General features: G+C 45.5%; 1 protein-coding gene across 1 annotated transcript in view; it reads right to left on the bottom strand.

Annotated features, from left to right (window-relative positions):
- Nucleotides 1-725: 725 nt before the first annotated feature.
- Nucleotides 726-15,372, bottom strand: part of gon4lb (gon-4 like b) — a 76,207-nt gene continuing 61,560 nt past the window's right edge. The window contains exons 30-31 of the mRNA XM_083661451.1: nucleotides 8,944-9,046; nucleotides 726-1,101 (exon numbers count right to left, since the gene is read on the bottom strand). Of these exons, the coding sequence (XP_083517577.1) occupies nucleotides 985-1,101; nucleotides 8,944-9,046 (220 nt within the window). The 3' untranslated portion in view covers nucleotides 726-984. The remainder of the gene's footprint in view (nucleotides 1,102-8,943; nucleotides 9,047-15,372) is intronic.

The following is a 15,372-nucleotide window of genomic DNA, read 5'->3' as shown; positions in this document are numbered from 1 at the left end:
ACAATATCGTCAGGCAAAATATTGTGATACCATGGTGTATCGATTTTCCCCCCACCCCTACTGTTCACCTGTTTGGGCATTGACAGAGAGAGAGGGGGTGAGCTGAGCTGGGAGGTGATATTTTTCTTTGATCGCTTTCACGCACGCAAATTACGACTGGGTAACTGTACCAGATGTATTTGTGTATGCTGTTGAAGCAGAAGATTATGAAATGTTCAAACGCATCTTTGGAGTGGAACTGAATTATTTTACTATGCGCGTGCGTCACAGTGTTTTCTCCCATGTTTAGTCCCATCTATTCTCAGACTTCAAAAACAAAACTGAGATAGTTCAGACAATTAAAGATGTCTCTCTCCTACTGAAAATACAAATAGTGAATACATCTGGATGGTATGAGGTTCTGTCAATGCTCGTCTCTGGGTAGACTCATTTTTTAATCAATCAATCAATCAATCAATCAATCAATCAATATGCTTTAACCAGGTAAACCTCTCATTGAAATAATAATTCCACACCTTCCATGTGGTTTCCCATTAACACACTTTTGTCTTTGATGGATCCTACAAGAACAATGGTCCAATTTCTATACTGGACTCCATTTTGATTTGATCCAATCCATACTAAGACAGAAAAAAAGGTTTAATGTGAAGATACAGCTGCTGAATGATATCAGCTTGTCTTTCAATCTCCTGCCAAATATTTACAAAAGAGCATTCAAACGTCACTGGTTCGCAATGACAGTGTCCATCTTTAATCTGTATAGTAGAGATATCTAATCAATCAATCAATTTGATATTTTTATCTAAAACCTTAAACATTTTCAGTCAACTCCTCCATTGAACGAGAGAACGAAGACAAAAAAATAATTAAATCAATTAATTAATGAATCAATCAATCTTCAAAATAAAAAAAATAAAAGGGTTCCGTTTTCAGTGTGTCACAGTCAGATCTTGTACAGATCTTGGTCGTTTCGATTGGTTCTTTTCACTCTGGCTCTTCAATGGCGGCCGGTGGCTCGGTGGGCGGAGCCTCATCCTCAGAGGTGGTTTGACGAGCCGCCGTACGGAACAGACGCATCAAGTCCCTAAACCTCCGAGAGACCTGAAGACATATAGAACAGACGCATCAAGTCCCCAAACCTCCCAGAGACCTAGAGATACAACGTATAGAACACACACATCAAGTCCCCAAACCTCCCAGAGACCTAGAGATACATCATATAGAACAGACACATCGAGTCCCTAAACCTCCGAGAGACCTGAAGACATATAGAACAGACGCATCAAGTCCCTAAACCTCCGAGAGACCTGAAGACATATAGAACAGACGCATCAAGTCCCTAAACCTCCGAGAGACCTGAAGACATATAGAACAGACGCATCAAGTCCCTAAACCTCCGAGAGACCTGAAGACATATAGAACAGACGCATCAAGTCCCTAAACCTCCGAGAGACCTGAAGACATATAGAACAGACACATCAAGTCCCTAAACCTCCGAGAGACCTGAAGACATATAGAACAGACACATCAAGTCCCTAAACCTCCGAGAGACCTGAAGACATATAGAACAGACACATCAAGTCCCTAAACCTCCGAGAGACCTGAAGACATATAGAACAGACACATCAAGTCCCTAAACCTCCGAGAGACCTGAAGACATATAGAACAGACGCATCAAGTCCCTAAACCTCCGAGAGACCTGAAGACATATAGAACAGACGCATCAAGTCCCTAAACCTCCGAGAGACCTGAAGACATATAGAACAGACGCATCAAGTCCCTAAACCTCCGAGAGACCTGAAGACATATAGAACAGACACATCAAGTCCCTAAACCTCCGAGAGACCTGAAGACATATAGAACAGACGCATCAAGTCCCTAAACCTCAGAGAGACCTGAAGACATATAGAACAGACACATCAAGTCCCTAAACTTCCGAGAGACCTGAAGACATATAGAACAGACGCATCAAGTCCCTAAACCTCCGAGAGACCTGAAGACATATAGAACAGACGCATCAAGTCCCTAAACCTCCGAGAGACCTGAAGACATATAGAACAGACGCATCAAGTCCCTAAACCTCCGAGAGACCTGAAGACATATAGAACAGACGCATCAAGTCCCTAAACCTCCGAGAGACCTGAAGACATATAGAACAGACACATCAAGTCCCTAAACCTCCGAGAGACCTGAAGACATATAGAACAGACACATCAAGTCCCTAAACCTCCGAGAGACCTGAAGACATATAGAACAGACACATCAAGTCCCTAAACCTCCGAGAGACCTGAAGACATATAGAACAGACACATCAAGTCCCTAAACCTCCGAGAGACCTGAAGACATATAGAACAGACGCATCAAGTCCCTAAACCTCCGAGAGACCTGAAGACATATAGAACAGACGCATCAAGTCCCTAAACCTCCGAGAGACCTGAAGACATATAGAACAGACGCATCAAGTCCCTAAACCTCCGAGAGACCTGAAGACATATAGAACAGACACATCAAGTCCCTAAACCTCCGAGAGACCTGAAGACATATAGAACAGACACATCAAGTCCCTAAACCTCCGAGAGACCTGAAGACATATAGAACAGACACATCAAGTCCCTAAACCTCCGAGAGACCTGAAGACATATAGAACAGACACATCAAGTCCCTAAACCTCCGAGAGACCTGAAGACATATAGAACAGACACATCAAGTCCCTAAACCTCCGAGAGACCTGAAGACATATAGAACAGACGCATCAAGTCCCTAAACCTCCGAGAGACCTGAAGACATATAGAACAGACACATCAAGTCCCCAAACCTCCCAGAGACCTAGAGATACAACGTATAGAACACACACATCAAGTCCCCAAACCTCCCAGAGACCTAGAGATACAACGTATAGAACACACACATCAAGTCCCTAAACCTCCCAGAGACCTAGAGATACATCATATAGAACAGACACATCAAGTCCCTAAACCTCCCAGAGACCTAGAGATACAACATATAGAACAGACACATCAAGTCCCTAAACCTCCGAGAGAGAGTTTAACAGATTAAATCTAACGCTAACAAGTGAAGCTTCATGTGGCTAATGTAACATACTGGGCAGCACAGCGCTGCCTTCTGGGGCTCTATGTTAGCAAGGCTGCCTGCAAGGTTAGTTTTTGTATTCTGTGTATCGCTATAATATATATATATAACAGAAGACGAAGCTTGTGAACAACATCCCCACAGTCAACGCACTCCTCATGCTATACCCCAAATAAAACCTCCAGTCCGGTGTCTGTTTATGTGACTTCAAAGCATCAATGCCCCAAAAGCAAACAGCTAACGTTAGCTGATGGGTGATGTCATGGTTGTGTACTAACCACGTTATGTGTATGTTATGAAACACATCTCCTGGTGAGTTCTGAAAATAAGTGTCTATTATGTTATTCCAGCTAACGTTAACGTTAACATTATCGGTTGTTCATAACAATAACGATATGCTGTGAAAGTCTAGTGCTTGTGCGAGCTAACAGCCTGTCCATAGCATTACTTTGCTATTAACACATTCACTGCCAGCCGTTTTTTTTTTACTGTAGGTAGCTTCTGCCAGAGGGTTTTTTTGAGGATTCTGGCTCATCTTTCAAGACCCGAGGATTCTTTTCTGCTAAGATTTTGTGAACACAAAATATCTCAAAAGAACTAATAGAATGTGTGCTTTCTCTGTCTAAAAGAGTTAGTTTGTAGAGTTAGTAGTTATGTAGGCATTAGCACTTGAATACAGCATGGTTTCAGCGTCTGAAAATTTAAGCTGAGATAAATAGCTTTTTGTGAAATTCGATAGAACAGTCACTTTAACCATTCATTTTTGGCATCAGTAAGACGTCAGACATCTAAACAATAGTTTTGAACAGTAATTTCCTCCATAACAGCAGGAAACCCCCCTCTACTTCAAACTCCTCCCTCCGTGTGTGTTCTTCTTGGCTGCAGCGGGCGTGTCACAAGCTCGTTTCTGCTGCTGCTCCTGCTGCTGCTCCTGTCTGCTGGCGGCCGCTGGGCGAGGATGGGCTCGCTCGTTTCTTGGGGTTTCGGTTGAGAAACCCCAAGAAACGGGGTTTCTTTTGCGATTCTGGTCTTATTTATGCTGCGTGTTTCAAAGTGTATTGCACCCATAATCTATTATGCAAATTTGCAATCCCCCACCGCCAGCAATCAGCGGGAAAGCGAAAGCGTTTTCGCCAATCCATTTTACAGTATGAGAATGGTTTCATCGCGCGTTCCCCTGCAGTTTTGGCTCGGCTTTTTCTAGTCTGGAGTCTCTAGTGCTCAGCACTGTCGGCAGTGGGTCGGTGGAATGGGTTGTACACGTTCGGCGGCTCCAATATTTATATAAGAGATGTAAAAGGGTTAGATCAACGTCCCACCGTCAATTTTTTTTTTTTTTTTTTTGACGTATGAACTCGTCATTGGCAGTCAACCGTTGGATTTTTTTTTACGTATCAACTCGTCAATGGCAGTGAACGTGTTAACAGGCTGTTAGCTTGCAAGCGCTAGCCTTATAACCTTACATCCGTTAAAACCGATAACGTTAGCTGGAGTAAAACACATATTTTCTGAACTTACCACGTCAGTCCTAATGTTACTTACTCGTGCAGTTTTCTCCAAGCCCTCTCCTTTTTATTGCGGTCCCATCACACATCAAATTGTAGCAGAAACTGTAGTAGTAAAAGTAGCTCGACCGTCCTAACGATACGCTAATGTTATGCAAATGTTGCTATTCCCAAACACACGGACACAAGGCTGTCATGAGAGGAGCCACCAGTGATGGCTTGAGACTGGCTGTCACAGCTGTCAATCAGCCTTTTTTTTTATCTTCTTCTTAGTTAAAATTGGTGTGGGCGGTGCCTGTCCGGGCGGTGTCAGCCACGATTTGTGACGGAAGTGATGCCATCAGTGATGTCATCAGTGATGTCACTTGAGCAATTGTGATGTCACAGTTGGACGACGGGATTCCTCACTCAAGAACACAGAGGTCCAATAGGAGAGCGAGGCGGCCGGAGGGAGGAACATTGAGGAAGGGGGCGGACCCCCGGGTCTGGAATTTGTGTAATATTCTATGAGAGGCACTGACAGCAATGTGCCGCAAGGCATCCAGTCTACCGGAAAGCCATTAGAAGAAGAGGGTGAGTTAAAGTCGAACTGAACCCGTTCGTCACGTGCGTCGCAGTCCGTTTCAGACTGAAAACATAATTTGTCTGAAATGACAAGTTGAGAGGCGGGTCATAGTATCATGTCAATGATTTGATTTGACAATTCTGTCGACTGGCTTTGGCATTGGTCAATCATGGCGTGTTCCACCACCAAATCGAGTGGGATTCAGCGTGTTGTCGTGCTACGCGAGTGGGATCCGCGCAGTACCAGACAGGCAGCTGCTTCGTGCGGAGGGAGCGGACAATCCGATGCATGGGTGCTGCCTGCCCGCCTGGAATCTCCGAGGGCAGACCCCTGACAACCACGCTCTCAAGCGTGCGCCTTTTACGCTATTTCTGTAAATACGATATTGCTGGAATGCGCGTTTTAACGAGCCAGTTACATTTCTTTGCCTTCTTAGAGATTATAGTTTTTTGTTCATGTTTCTAACAATTGGCCAAGTTAGTTGTTCGTTTATGGGATAGGAATTCTGCCAGATGACAGGCACTAGGCGCATTTTCGACTTAATTTGGAAGAGAAAATTATCCTGAAATGAAGATTTGATTGACAGCTGCATGTCGTGATATGATTGGTTGAAATGGGGTAGAAATCTGATAGTATTAGGTGACATCAGCAAACTACATTACTGAAATCTTGAAAAATGAACTTTTGATGTGAAAAAGTGTGAAAAACTAAAGAAATTAGACTGTTGTGATTTTTTTGCATACATTATTAAATAGGTGCACTGCATACCCAGGTATTTGAACTAAAAGAAAAGAAAAGTCATTTTTGGGTTCAGCTCGACTTTAAGGGGTAAAGGTAGTTTCTCCAGTCTGGGCTCTGTCTGTAGTGGTTTCAGTCACACAATGGCTGGGTTTCCCAAAAGCTTCTTAGCGCTAAGAAGCTTCTTTAACCATTCTTAAGGCCCCCTTAAGAAGCAAATGCGTTTCCCAATTGCTTCTTAGCCTAAGATGATCTTTCGTTACGAAGGCATGCGTTTCCCAAAAGCTTCTTAGCGCTAAGAAGCTTCTTTGACCCTTCTTAAGGCTCCCGTAAGAAGCCAACGAAGCCAACGCGTTTCCCGATTGCTTCTTAGCCTAAAATTATCTTCCGTAAAGAAGGCTGCGTTTCCCAAAAGCTTCTTAGCGCTAAGATGATCTTTCGTTAACACATTGAGTGCCAGCGACGCCATATGGCGTCATTAGAAATTTACCGTAGAGTGCCAGCGACGCCAAATGGCGTCAATAACTCGAAATTGTTTTTTTGACGGGGGGGTGTCCATCTCAGCTTCTTACATCGCCTCTTACAATATGAGAGCTATTGAATGTGTCTAACCTATTTTACAGAACCCTTAGGTGGCAACAGCGCACTCCAGATGAGAGAACGTGGAGTGAAACACACAGAAGAAGTCGTTGGGGAAAAGGAAATCGCATCGCATCCGTCCGTATGCAGCTGCTTCATTGAAGCATAACGTTTAGCTGTGCCCCTGCAGCAGCCAATCTGCTATCACAATTGAGCACCTCCGTGTCGCTGCAACAGCCCATTCGCATGATCAGCCGTGGATTTGTTATTATTCTCAACTGGAAGCATGGGAGCTGGTACACGCGGCTGTAAAAAAGCTGGATCTAGCGGACTTTTTCAGTGCTGAGCACACGCAGAGAAAACAGCAGAGCTGAGCAGAGCAGAGAGACACTCCTCCCACAACGGGGGGGGGGGGGGGGGGGAGGAGGGGCACGCAGAGCAGCACACAGCACTGACCCAGACAGACCCAGACAGCAGGACAGGGTTGGCAAACGCAAGCCAGAATATCCGATGCCCACCAGCAGCAAATAAAGATCAGCAAGAAGCTGCAACCAGCAGCGCACGCAGGGGCCAGCGCTGCTGGTTGCAGCTAAAAATATTATTCTTCCAAACAAAATTCCCTGGACTTCACTGTTTTATTGAAGGAAATTATTTTTGAGGTGTGACTACATCAGAAAATTAGCTTCAGAGTCAGTGATGTGTTTGAAATGTTTAATTTCACAAAAGGGCCATTATCTCAGCTTATAGAAAAAAACTGCTCTTTTTTGTTAAATCAAGCTATCTTCTCCGGCTGATAACTAAAGAACGGAAAATGGGATCAATAAACTTTTTTTTGCAGGTGATAGAAGAGAGTCTCATCGTTATTTGTGCGTGTTCAGTGTTTACATAGTAATTATTAAAGAAATTATATGACTGTTTTAACACATTCACTGCCAGCCTTTTTTTTTTTACTGTAGGTAGCTTTTGCCAGAGGGTTTTTTTGAGGATTCTGGCTCATTTTACAAGAGCCAAGGATAATTTTCTGCTTGGAGTTTGTCAACACAAAGTTCACAAAAGTACTAATAGAATGTGTGCTTTCTCTGTCTAAAAGAGTTAGTTTGTAGAGTTAGTAGTTATGTAGATATTAGCCGTTGAGTACAGCATGGTTTCAGCGTCTGAGACAAAAAGCTGAGATAATCGCAGTTTTGTGAAATTCAATATCAAACAGTCACTTTAACCATTTATTTTTGGCATCAGTGAGACATCAGACATAAACAATATAGTTCTGAACAGTAATTTCCTCCATAGCAGCACCCGCACCCCCTCTCCTTACAACTCCTCCCTCCGTGGGCGTGTCTCCGTGTTTGTCAGTCACAAGCCAGAGTCTCTCCTGCCTGTCTGAGCAGTGAGCAGCAGCCTCTCTCTGGCGGTCCCTCGTCGGCGAGCATGGATGTGGCTTAATCCGTTCTTGGATTTTCGGTTGAGAGCTTTGACGAAGCCTTGTGTGACTCTAGGCTTATGCTGCGCGCTTCAAAGTGTGCTTTCCACCCAGTCCACCTGTGGAAGCCCCCGGCGCACGGGTGCGCCCGTGTGAAAGGTTTTCGCCTACAGTATGAGAATGAGGCTCGTTCGCTTCTGGGTCCTCGGTTGAGCTCAGCTGGAATGCGTGCGTTTCTGGCCAAACAACACTCAATAGTCTGAGCACCGTCGCCACTCAGTGGGTCGGCGGAATGGATTGCACACGCCCGGCGGCTCTAACAGTATAATAGAAGATGCAAAAGGGCCAGATCAAGGATCCACCGTCAAAAAAAAAAAAACGATTTTTTTTGACGTATCCATACGTCGCTGGCAGTTAACGGTTGGATTCTGCTTGACGTATGCATACGTCGCTGGCAGTTAACGTGTTAAAATGCATTGCGGCCTATGTGGCACAGTACAGCACCTTTTGCCCAAGGGCCGTGGCACTCAAAGTGTTAAGATGCTTCTTAAGAGCCTTCTCTTTTTTTCTTTCTTCTCTTCTGTTAAGAAGGCGTTTGGGAAACACTTCTTTGGAGCCTTCTTAACTCCTTAAGAAGCTTCTTTGTTGGGAAACTCAGCCAAAGTCATTGAGCAATTGTGATGTCATAAGTGATGTCACTCGAGTAATTGTGATGTAAATCCTTCCTGGCAGAGGCTATCCACCTTATTTCTAGCTGCCATGACGCCTTAGGTGAAATATGGGCGCTTCTTCCGGTGTAATCCTTCCTGCCCCCGACACAACATACAGTAGCCCGTCTGTAAACAATGTTTCAAAGCTGCAGGCAAAGGGAACCAATCACGTCCAGCTTTGCCAAGCATCTCGTAGATAAATATCCCGACTTACAGGTTAGCAGATGTGATAGATAACATTACATTCCCTCAAATAAGTTGTCAAATGAGTCTTATTGTGACAAGCAACTTCTTTTCTAATATACAGTCAAAGAACCAAGAAACCAAACAGCCAATCACCTCATTGGGAGTCTTGTTGCCGAGCAGAGTGGAGACAGCCTGGAATGTGTTCTGATTGGCTCCCTCCTGCTGACAGGCGGTTAAAATGACTCGATCTGCTTCTCTGCAAAACAACAAAGAAGACGTTGAGAGAGAGAGCCAGCGAGAGGATAAGTAATAATATATTATGTACCATACTTTTTATTTTTTATTAAAGTTTTTATTTTTCCCAGATTTCCCCCAAATTGTACTTATCCAATCCCCCCCTGCTGTCCCCCCCCCCCCTGCTTTTCAGAATTATTCACGGGTGTGGCCTGGCAATGCCTGGGCGTTACATCAATCAAGCCAATCAGATCCCCGTCTTGCAGTCGCTGTATGTGCGAGGCATGCAATATGCTGTAATTCTCTCCATGCGGAATTTGGATAGGTCTATCTCACAATAACACCATCACATCATATACTTGTTAAAAACATCTGTGATTTGATGCAATTGGGGTTCTTTTGTTGACTGGGAAATAGAAACGTGTTTGCAACGGGGAAACAGGGACATTTGATTGGCAATAATATTGCAGATCATCAGGCCTTGCAAAGAGCATCCTGCAAGGCACTGTACAAGGAGGCAGGAAATGGAGACAAAAGAAAAGATGGGAGGAGAACATCCAAGAGTGGACTCAATTAAAACTCTGTGAAACAGTAAGAGCTGCCGAGGACAGAGAGAGATGGAGAGAGCTTGTCGACAACGACCCTCCTCCGGGTTATGGGATAGGAGAAGGTGAATATTGCAAGTTATGTCCAGGTTTTCTCAATTCATTTGCCATTATTAACCCCTCTTTGTGATGTGATCAAAGTTTCTCAGTGAATTATAGTTGATTGCCTCACTGGATTATCTGCCGTTACCCAATTGGCATCCACCCGCTGTGCCGACCACCCGCAGTGCCGACAGCCCGCAATGCCAGCATTAGGTTTAGGCGTGGGGGGTGGGAGAGGTTAGGTTTAGTGTTAGGGTCTGCGGGAGGTTAGGTTTAGGCATGGGGGGTGGGAAAGGTTAGGTCTTAGCGTCTGCAGGAGGTTAGGTTTACTGTTAGGGTCTGCGGGAGGTTAGGTTTAGGCATGGGGGGTGGGAGAGGTTAGGTTGAGGGTTAGGGTCTGGGGGAGGTTAGGTTTAGGCGTGGGGGGTGGGAGAGGTTAGGTTTAGTGTTAGGGTCTGCGGGAGGTTAGGTTTAGGCATGGGGGGTGGGAGAGGTTAGGTTGAGGGTTAGGGTCTGGGGGAGGTTAGGTTTAGGCATGGGGGGTGGGAGAGGTTAGGTTGAGGGTTAGGGTCTGCGGGAGGTTAGGTTTAGGCATGGGGGGTGGGAGAGGTTAGGTTTAGGCGTGGGGGCTGGGAGAGGCAGCCGGTCCCCCGACACCCTGCACACCGCCTCGCTCAGCTGGTTCTGCTTGTGGGCTATCGGCATTGCGGACTGTCGGCACTGCGCTCTGTCGGCACATAGACGCGGCACCACCCAATTTTAGCAGCATAATTGATGTCCTGGCGTTTGGCACCTCCGTGCGTAATGATCTATCCAAAAGGAATTCCCCTTCACAGAATACTGGTGCACCAAGTGCAACGGGGTATTTTTGCGCTAAGAGCTGGTTAAGAGCTGCTATTAGGTGCTCTTAAAACTGCGTGCACGCAAAGAATTTGCGGCATTCTGACGATAGCAGAAAGCAAGCATTTTGTGGAGACACGCCTGGTTTGGCATGCATGGGGCACACCTACCCCATGCGCGCCCAATTATAACGGGCATAGAGGTAATAGCGCGGCAGGGATAATACAAATGTGCTTGTGCATGCCCCCAATTTGCATTGCGAGCAGCGTTAAACAAGCACAAATGCAAAATTACCGCTTTTGCGACGATAGGGCCCAGGTCTCCTCCCTCTCTCTCCTGCGGGCTTCAAATTAATTCAGTCAGCCGACTGCTGTGTACTGGTTGGGATTCACTCAGTCATAAGCTGCTTTCACACATGTTTGGAATTCAGGAGTTATCTAGAGGCCATCCGCATGGGGCTCATGTGTGAACAGATGTTCGTGGCTCATGCGCGCTCCCGCGGAGCCTCCTCCTAGCCGGAGGGAAGTCTTGGGCTCAGGGTACACCCAGGGGCGGATTGGATTGTCCCCCCCTCCCCCCCCTCCAGAGCTCCGTGAAGTAGTCAGCTCGTGAGTGCATGAGGACAGAGACATCGTGACAGATTATTATTATATAAATAGTCGATGTGAATGAGCGAGCAAAAAACACATCAGCTCAAACCTGCTCCGTGTGCGACAGCCAACATGTTGCTGGATTGAAAGGCTCATGGCTCTGATCTGATTTCATGTCTGCTTGGCACAGCACACACATTTAATAAGCATTTTTGGACGCGAGGGTCGTCCCGCTTCCCAGTATTGGAAATCGCTAGGTAGGGTATCTGGATCTGGTTGCGTTCATGTCTTTGATTTAACGTTTACACAGCGTTTGTGAAGATTCAATGGCAGAACCGCAAATTCCAAGTAGCGTCAAGTCAGGCAGTATAAAACGAAAACTTCTGGGTATAACCTTCGCAATAATGGCAATTAAATAAAGTAAATGCACGTGTAATGTTTTTTTGTGTGTGTTTCGAAAGATACAGAACGGAGATAAACTGGAAGAATATCTGCTCCCTTCGAAAAGTCAATTTTAACCCGTAGTGAGTCGACATTCTGATTTTTTGTTACGAAGTAATCAGGGCTCGACATTAACGGCTGCCCGGTTGCCCCGGGCAACCAAAAAAAACATGGGGCAACCATTTCTCGGTCTTTGGTTGCCCCAGGGGCAACCACGATTTAACATGCAACAAAATATGTACAGCAGCAAACAGCAAAATATACACCAAATAAATGTTTTAATACTTGTTGTGAGTGACATATATGTGACATTTTATTGCTGTTACAATCGAAACGATGTTACTAATTACCAGTCGGAACCTACGTGATGCATGCTGCACGTGCGGTATGTTTAACGAGTACTGACTGGGACAGGTGGGGCTGCTCGCACACAATCACAGCGGCTGCAAGACGCAAGAAGAACCTCGTCCGCCCGCAGCCCCGCACAGAAACAAAGGACGAGGAAATTGTCATTGAGGTGAAATACCCGTGCGTCTTTGAACGGGACGGAAAACGAATGCTATACTGCAAAGCATGTAGCCTACAACAAGCGCTTAGGTCTCATATGCTTCCCGCATCGGCGAGTGTCCACACGGAAAAGTTAGTTAAATCAGCAGACGCGCCCCTCCACAAGGCTGCTGTGCAGACGGTTTTCGCCTGGCTGTGCACACCCCGAATTGTGTAACTACGTGGACGCGGCTGGGCGGACAAAGTGGAGTTTTCAAGACTCCAGCTCACTTCCGCGAGCAGAAACCCACACACAGTGTATAAACGCTCCACACGTTTCCTCGTCAAGATTCAGTGTCTCTCATTTCCGTGCGACAGCCCAAACTTCAAGCATAATTCCAGCATAACGCTATACTGCAAAGCATGTAGCCTACAACAAGCCTACAACATACACCTCGACCAGGACATCCTTCAAAAACGTTTTACCACCGCGTATATGTGCTGAGAAATGATTTGCATCCCTGGCCTGTCAGCCTCTCTCATACGGGGTGAGAGAGAGAGGGATTGCAGGGCCGCTTCTGGGCCTTTTGGGGCCCTATGCAACATCAGAGTGGGGGCCCCAAACCACTGTCATCAAAGTATCCCTGAATGAACATGAGGAGGGCAGGCCCGGCGTTAGGGGCGGGCCTGACCGGGCCGGGCCTGACCGGGCCGGGCCTGACCGGGCAGGGCCTGACCGGGCCGGGCCCCCCCATTTAACAAACTGGCCCCCCCATTCAATTTTTTTTTTTTTTTTTTTTTTTTTTTTTTTTTTTTGTTGCTAAAAACGTTTTTCTGTTTTAAAGTTTAACATGGAATCTGGCTGTCATTAGGCATTGATTAACTCAATGCTATTGCTAACTGTTACTTTGAACATCCATTTGCAATGATTCTGGCTGGATATTAACTATTGTAAATTTGTCACAATGAATGCAATTTGTGCACAATGTGTAAATACACTTAATATTAATTGTTTAGGCCTAATTATTTGTAAAGTCACAACACATTAGAGATGTGTGTAGTTCTTCACAGATTTAGCCTCTTCATTTTGCTCTCAAATGCACCAGGTTGACGAATTTTACTTTAAAATGTACAAAATCTTCTTCCGGGGGAGAATCCCCCCGGACCCCCCTTGGGTAGCTTGGCTCCCCCAAGCTAGGGGCAGGCCCCCTCTGTAACTTGGGTCTGGAGCCGGGCCTGGAGGAGGGTAGGCTACTTAATTATCAATAACGCTTTTAATTAATAAATTAAGCACAATATGAACAATAACTGTTGAAAAATATATGAAAATGAAAGTTCACAAATATTAGTTAAATCCTTTCAGTGCAAATGCATTATAAAAACAAAAAATAAGATTTGTTTAGAAAACGAAATGACACAAATTTATTATTATTATTATTATCATTATTACTACTACTACACCCGGTGCGCACACTGAATAGGCCTATTATACTATACTATAGATTATTATACTTACTTTTCTGTCACATCGTCATTATTAAGCCGGCTTATGACTGCATAGTATCTTAATTACTCAAAATATAAAGCGACTAAAATGGGGCAACCATATTTTTATTCGGGCAACCAAAAGCTCTTGCCAGGTTGCCCCTCCGGCAACCACTTTTAAAAGTTAACGTCGAGCCCTGGTAATACAACATTTGTTTTATTTTGAAGGTAAAAACGTCTAGCTTCCTGTATTCTGTATAATTCTAGTAGGTTTGATGCTATTTAGGACTGAACATAGCAAAGACCTGTTTTGTTTGTAGTGCTTGCGACTCGAGAAAATCGATGCATCTGGGCGTGAGTTGTAGGGTTGTTTAATTAATTACTTACTAACGTTATGCGCAAACGATTATATGCCGTGAACGTTAGGCAGTTATCGCCCATTATGTATTTTTAGTTTTCACAACTCCCCATTGTGTGGTCATGCCCAAATTCCCCCGCCCCCGCCCCCTCTCTACTTTACAAACTCTGCGGAGGTGCTACTCATGTGAGAATGCAACATGCCTCATGTGTGAAAGGGTACACTTCACGTATCATCCGGGGGAGGCTCAGTGGGGAGCAACCCTCACCTGATCTGGAGTTCATGTGTGAAAATAGCTATACACTCTTCTTGTGTAGCCCATGATGACATCACTGATGACTTCATTCACTGATGACATCATCAGTGATGTCATACCTTCCCGGCTGAGGCTATATAAGTGATGTCAGGTTGGGTACTCTGTCAAAGGTAGACAATGGCAAAGAACAACCTACCAGCATACAGTAAGCTGAACAAGATGATCATTTTAATGCTCCTCTTCAGTCTGCTTGCCAAAGGAGACAAACCAACAGAAGGCGAAACAGCACCACCTGTTTCATCCTCTCCAAATCAGACAACAGCAGCAGCAGCAGCACTACCACCAGCACAGCAGTCATCCTCTCCAAATGAGACAAGTAGCTTTCTGGTTCTGGTTGCTTGTCTGGCCATGCTTGCAGCGGTCCTGTACATCTGAGGGCCCTAAGCAGCTAAGTTTGGGGATCCAAACTTATCGTACTTGGCAGCAAGTATTCATAGAACCAGTCAGAATGCCATTATAACGGTATGCAATTGATCTCAATCAACATGATGAGCAGCGATGAGAACCATACTCAAGAGACCTACGCCATCCTGTGTGAGAGGTCCAATTGTCCCATGCTTCTTCCAGCAGCTGCACAAGCCCTAGGTCTACTGGGGACACAGGTCTGAAGAAGACCTAGCATTGAGGACCATCCTGCAGGATGTCCTTACGCATCTCCATGGCAGATGAACCTAAGATCAGCTTCTGCATCTCAGGCTGGACAGACTGGAGAAGCGGTACATGGAAGCACCTGCTAGGTCTGCCGATCCAGCCATGTCATCAGTGATGTCACTCGAGCGATGTAATTGGTGATGAAGTCATCGGCTTTGAAGGCCAAGCAGTTATTCGACTCCGCAGCAGAGCCAGTCTGCCCTATACGCTCACTATGCAGCTAGCCTAAGGCCTCCAACATGGAAAAGGCCTCACAAATTGCACAAAAGAACTTGCATTGATCAGAAGTGACACCTAATCCATTGCAACATCAGCGCACAGCAAACCTGCCATTTTGGCCTGGAGGGAGACACCTCTGATTGGCTGTCATGCTTCTGTGCTGTTGTCCCATTGGCCAAAGCGACGCTGTCAAAAAGCAAATGTCAACTCTGCTTGTCTTCAACACTCTTTGGGCTGCCGTTACCCACCTCCGCCTCCCCAAATGTGTTTAGCGTGCCTCAATGTAGATACAGTACAAGTCAAGTTTGTTGACTG

This window comes from Poromitra crassiceps, assembly GCF_964638095.1.
Source record: "Poromitra crassiceps genome assembly, chromosome: 26".
NCBI classification, from domain to species: domain Eukaryota; kingdom Metazoa; phylum Chordata; class Actinopteri; order Beryciformes; family Melamphaidae; genus Poromitra; species Poromitra crassiceps.
The sequence above is the reverse complement of the archived record's forward strand: the minus strand, read 5'-3'. Positions and strand labels throughout refer to the sequence as shown.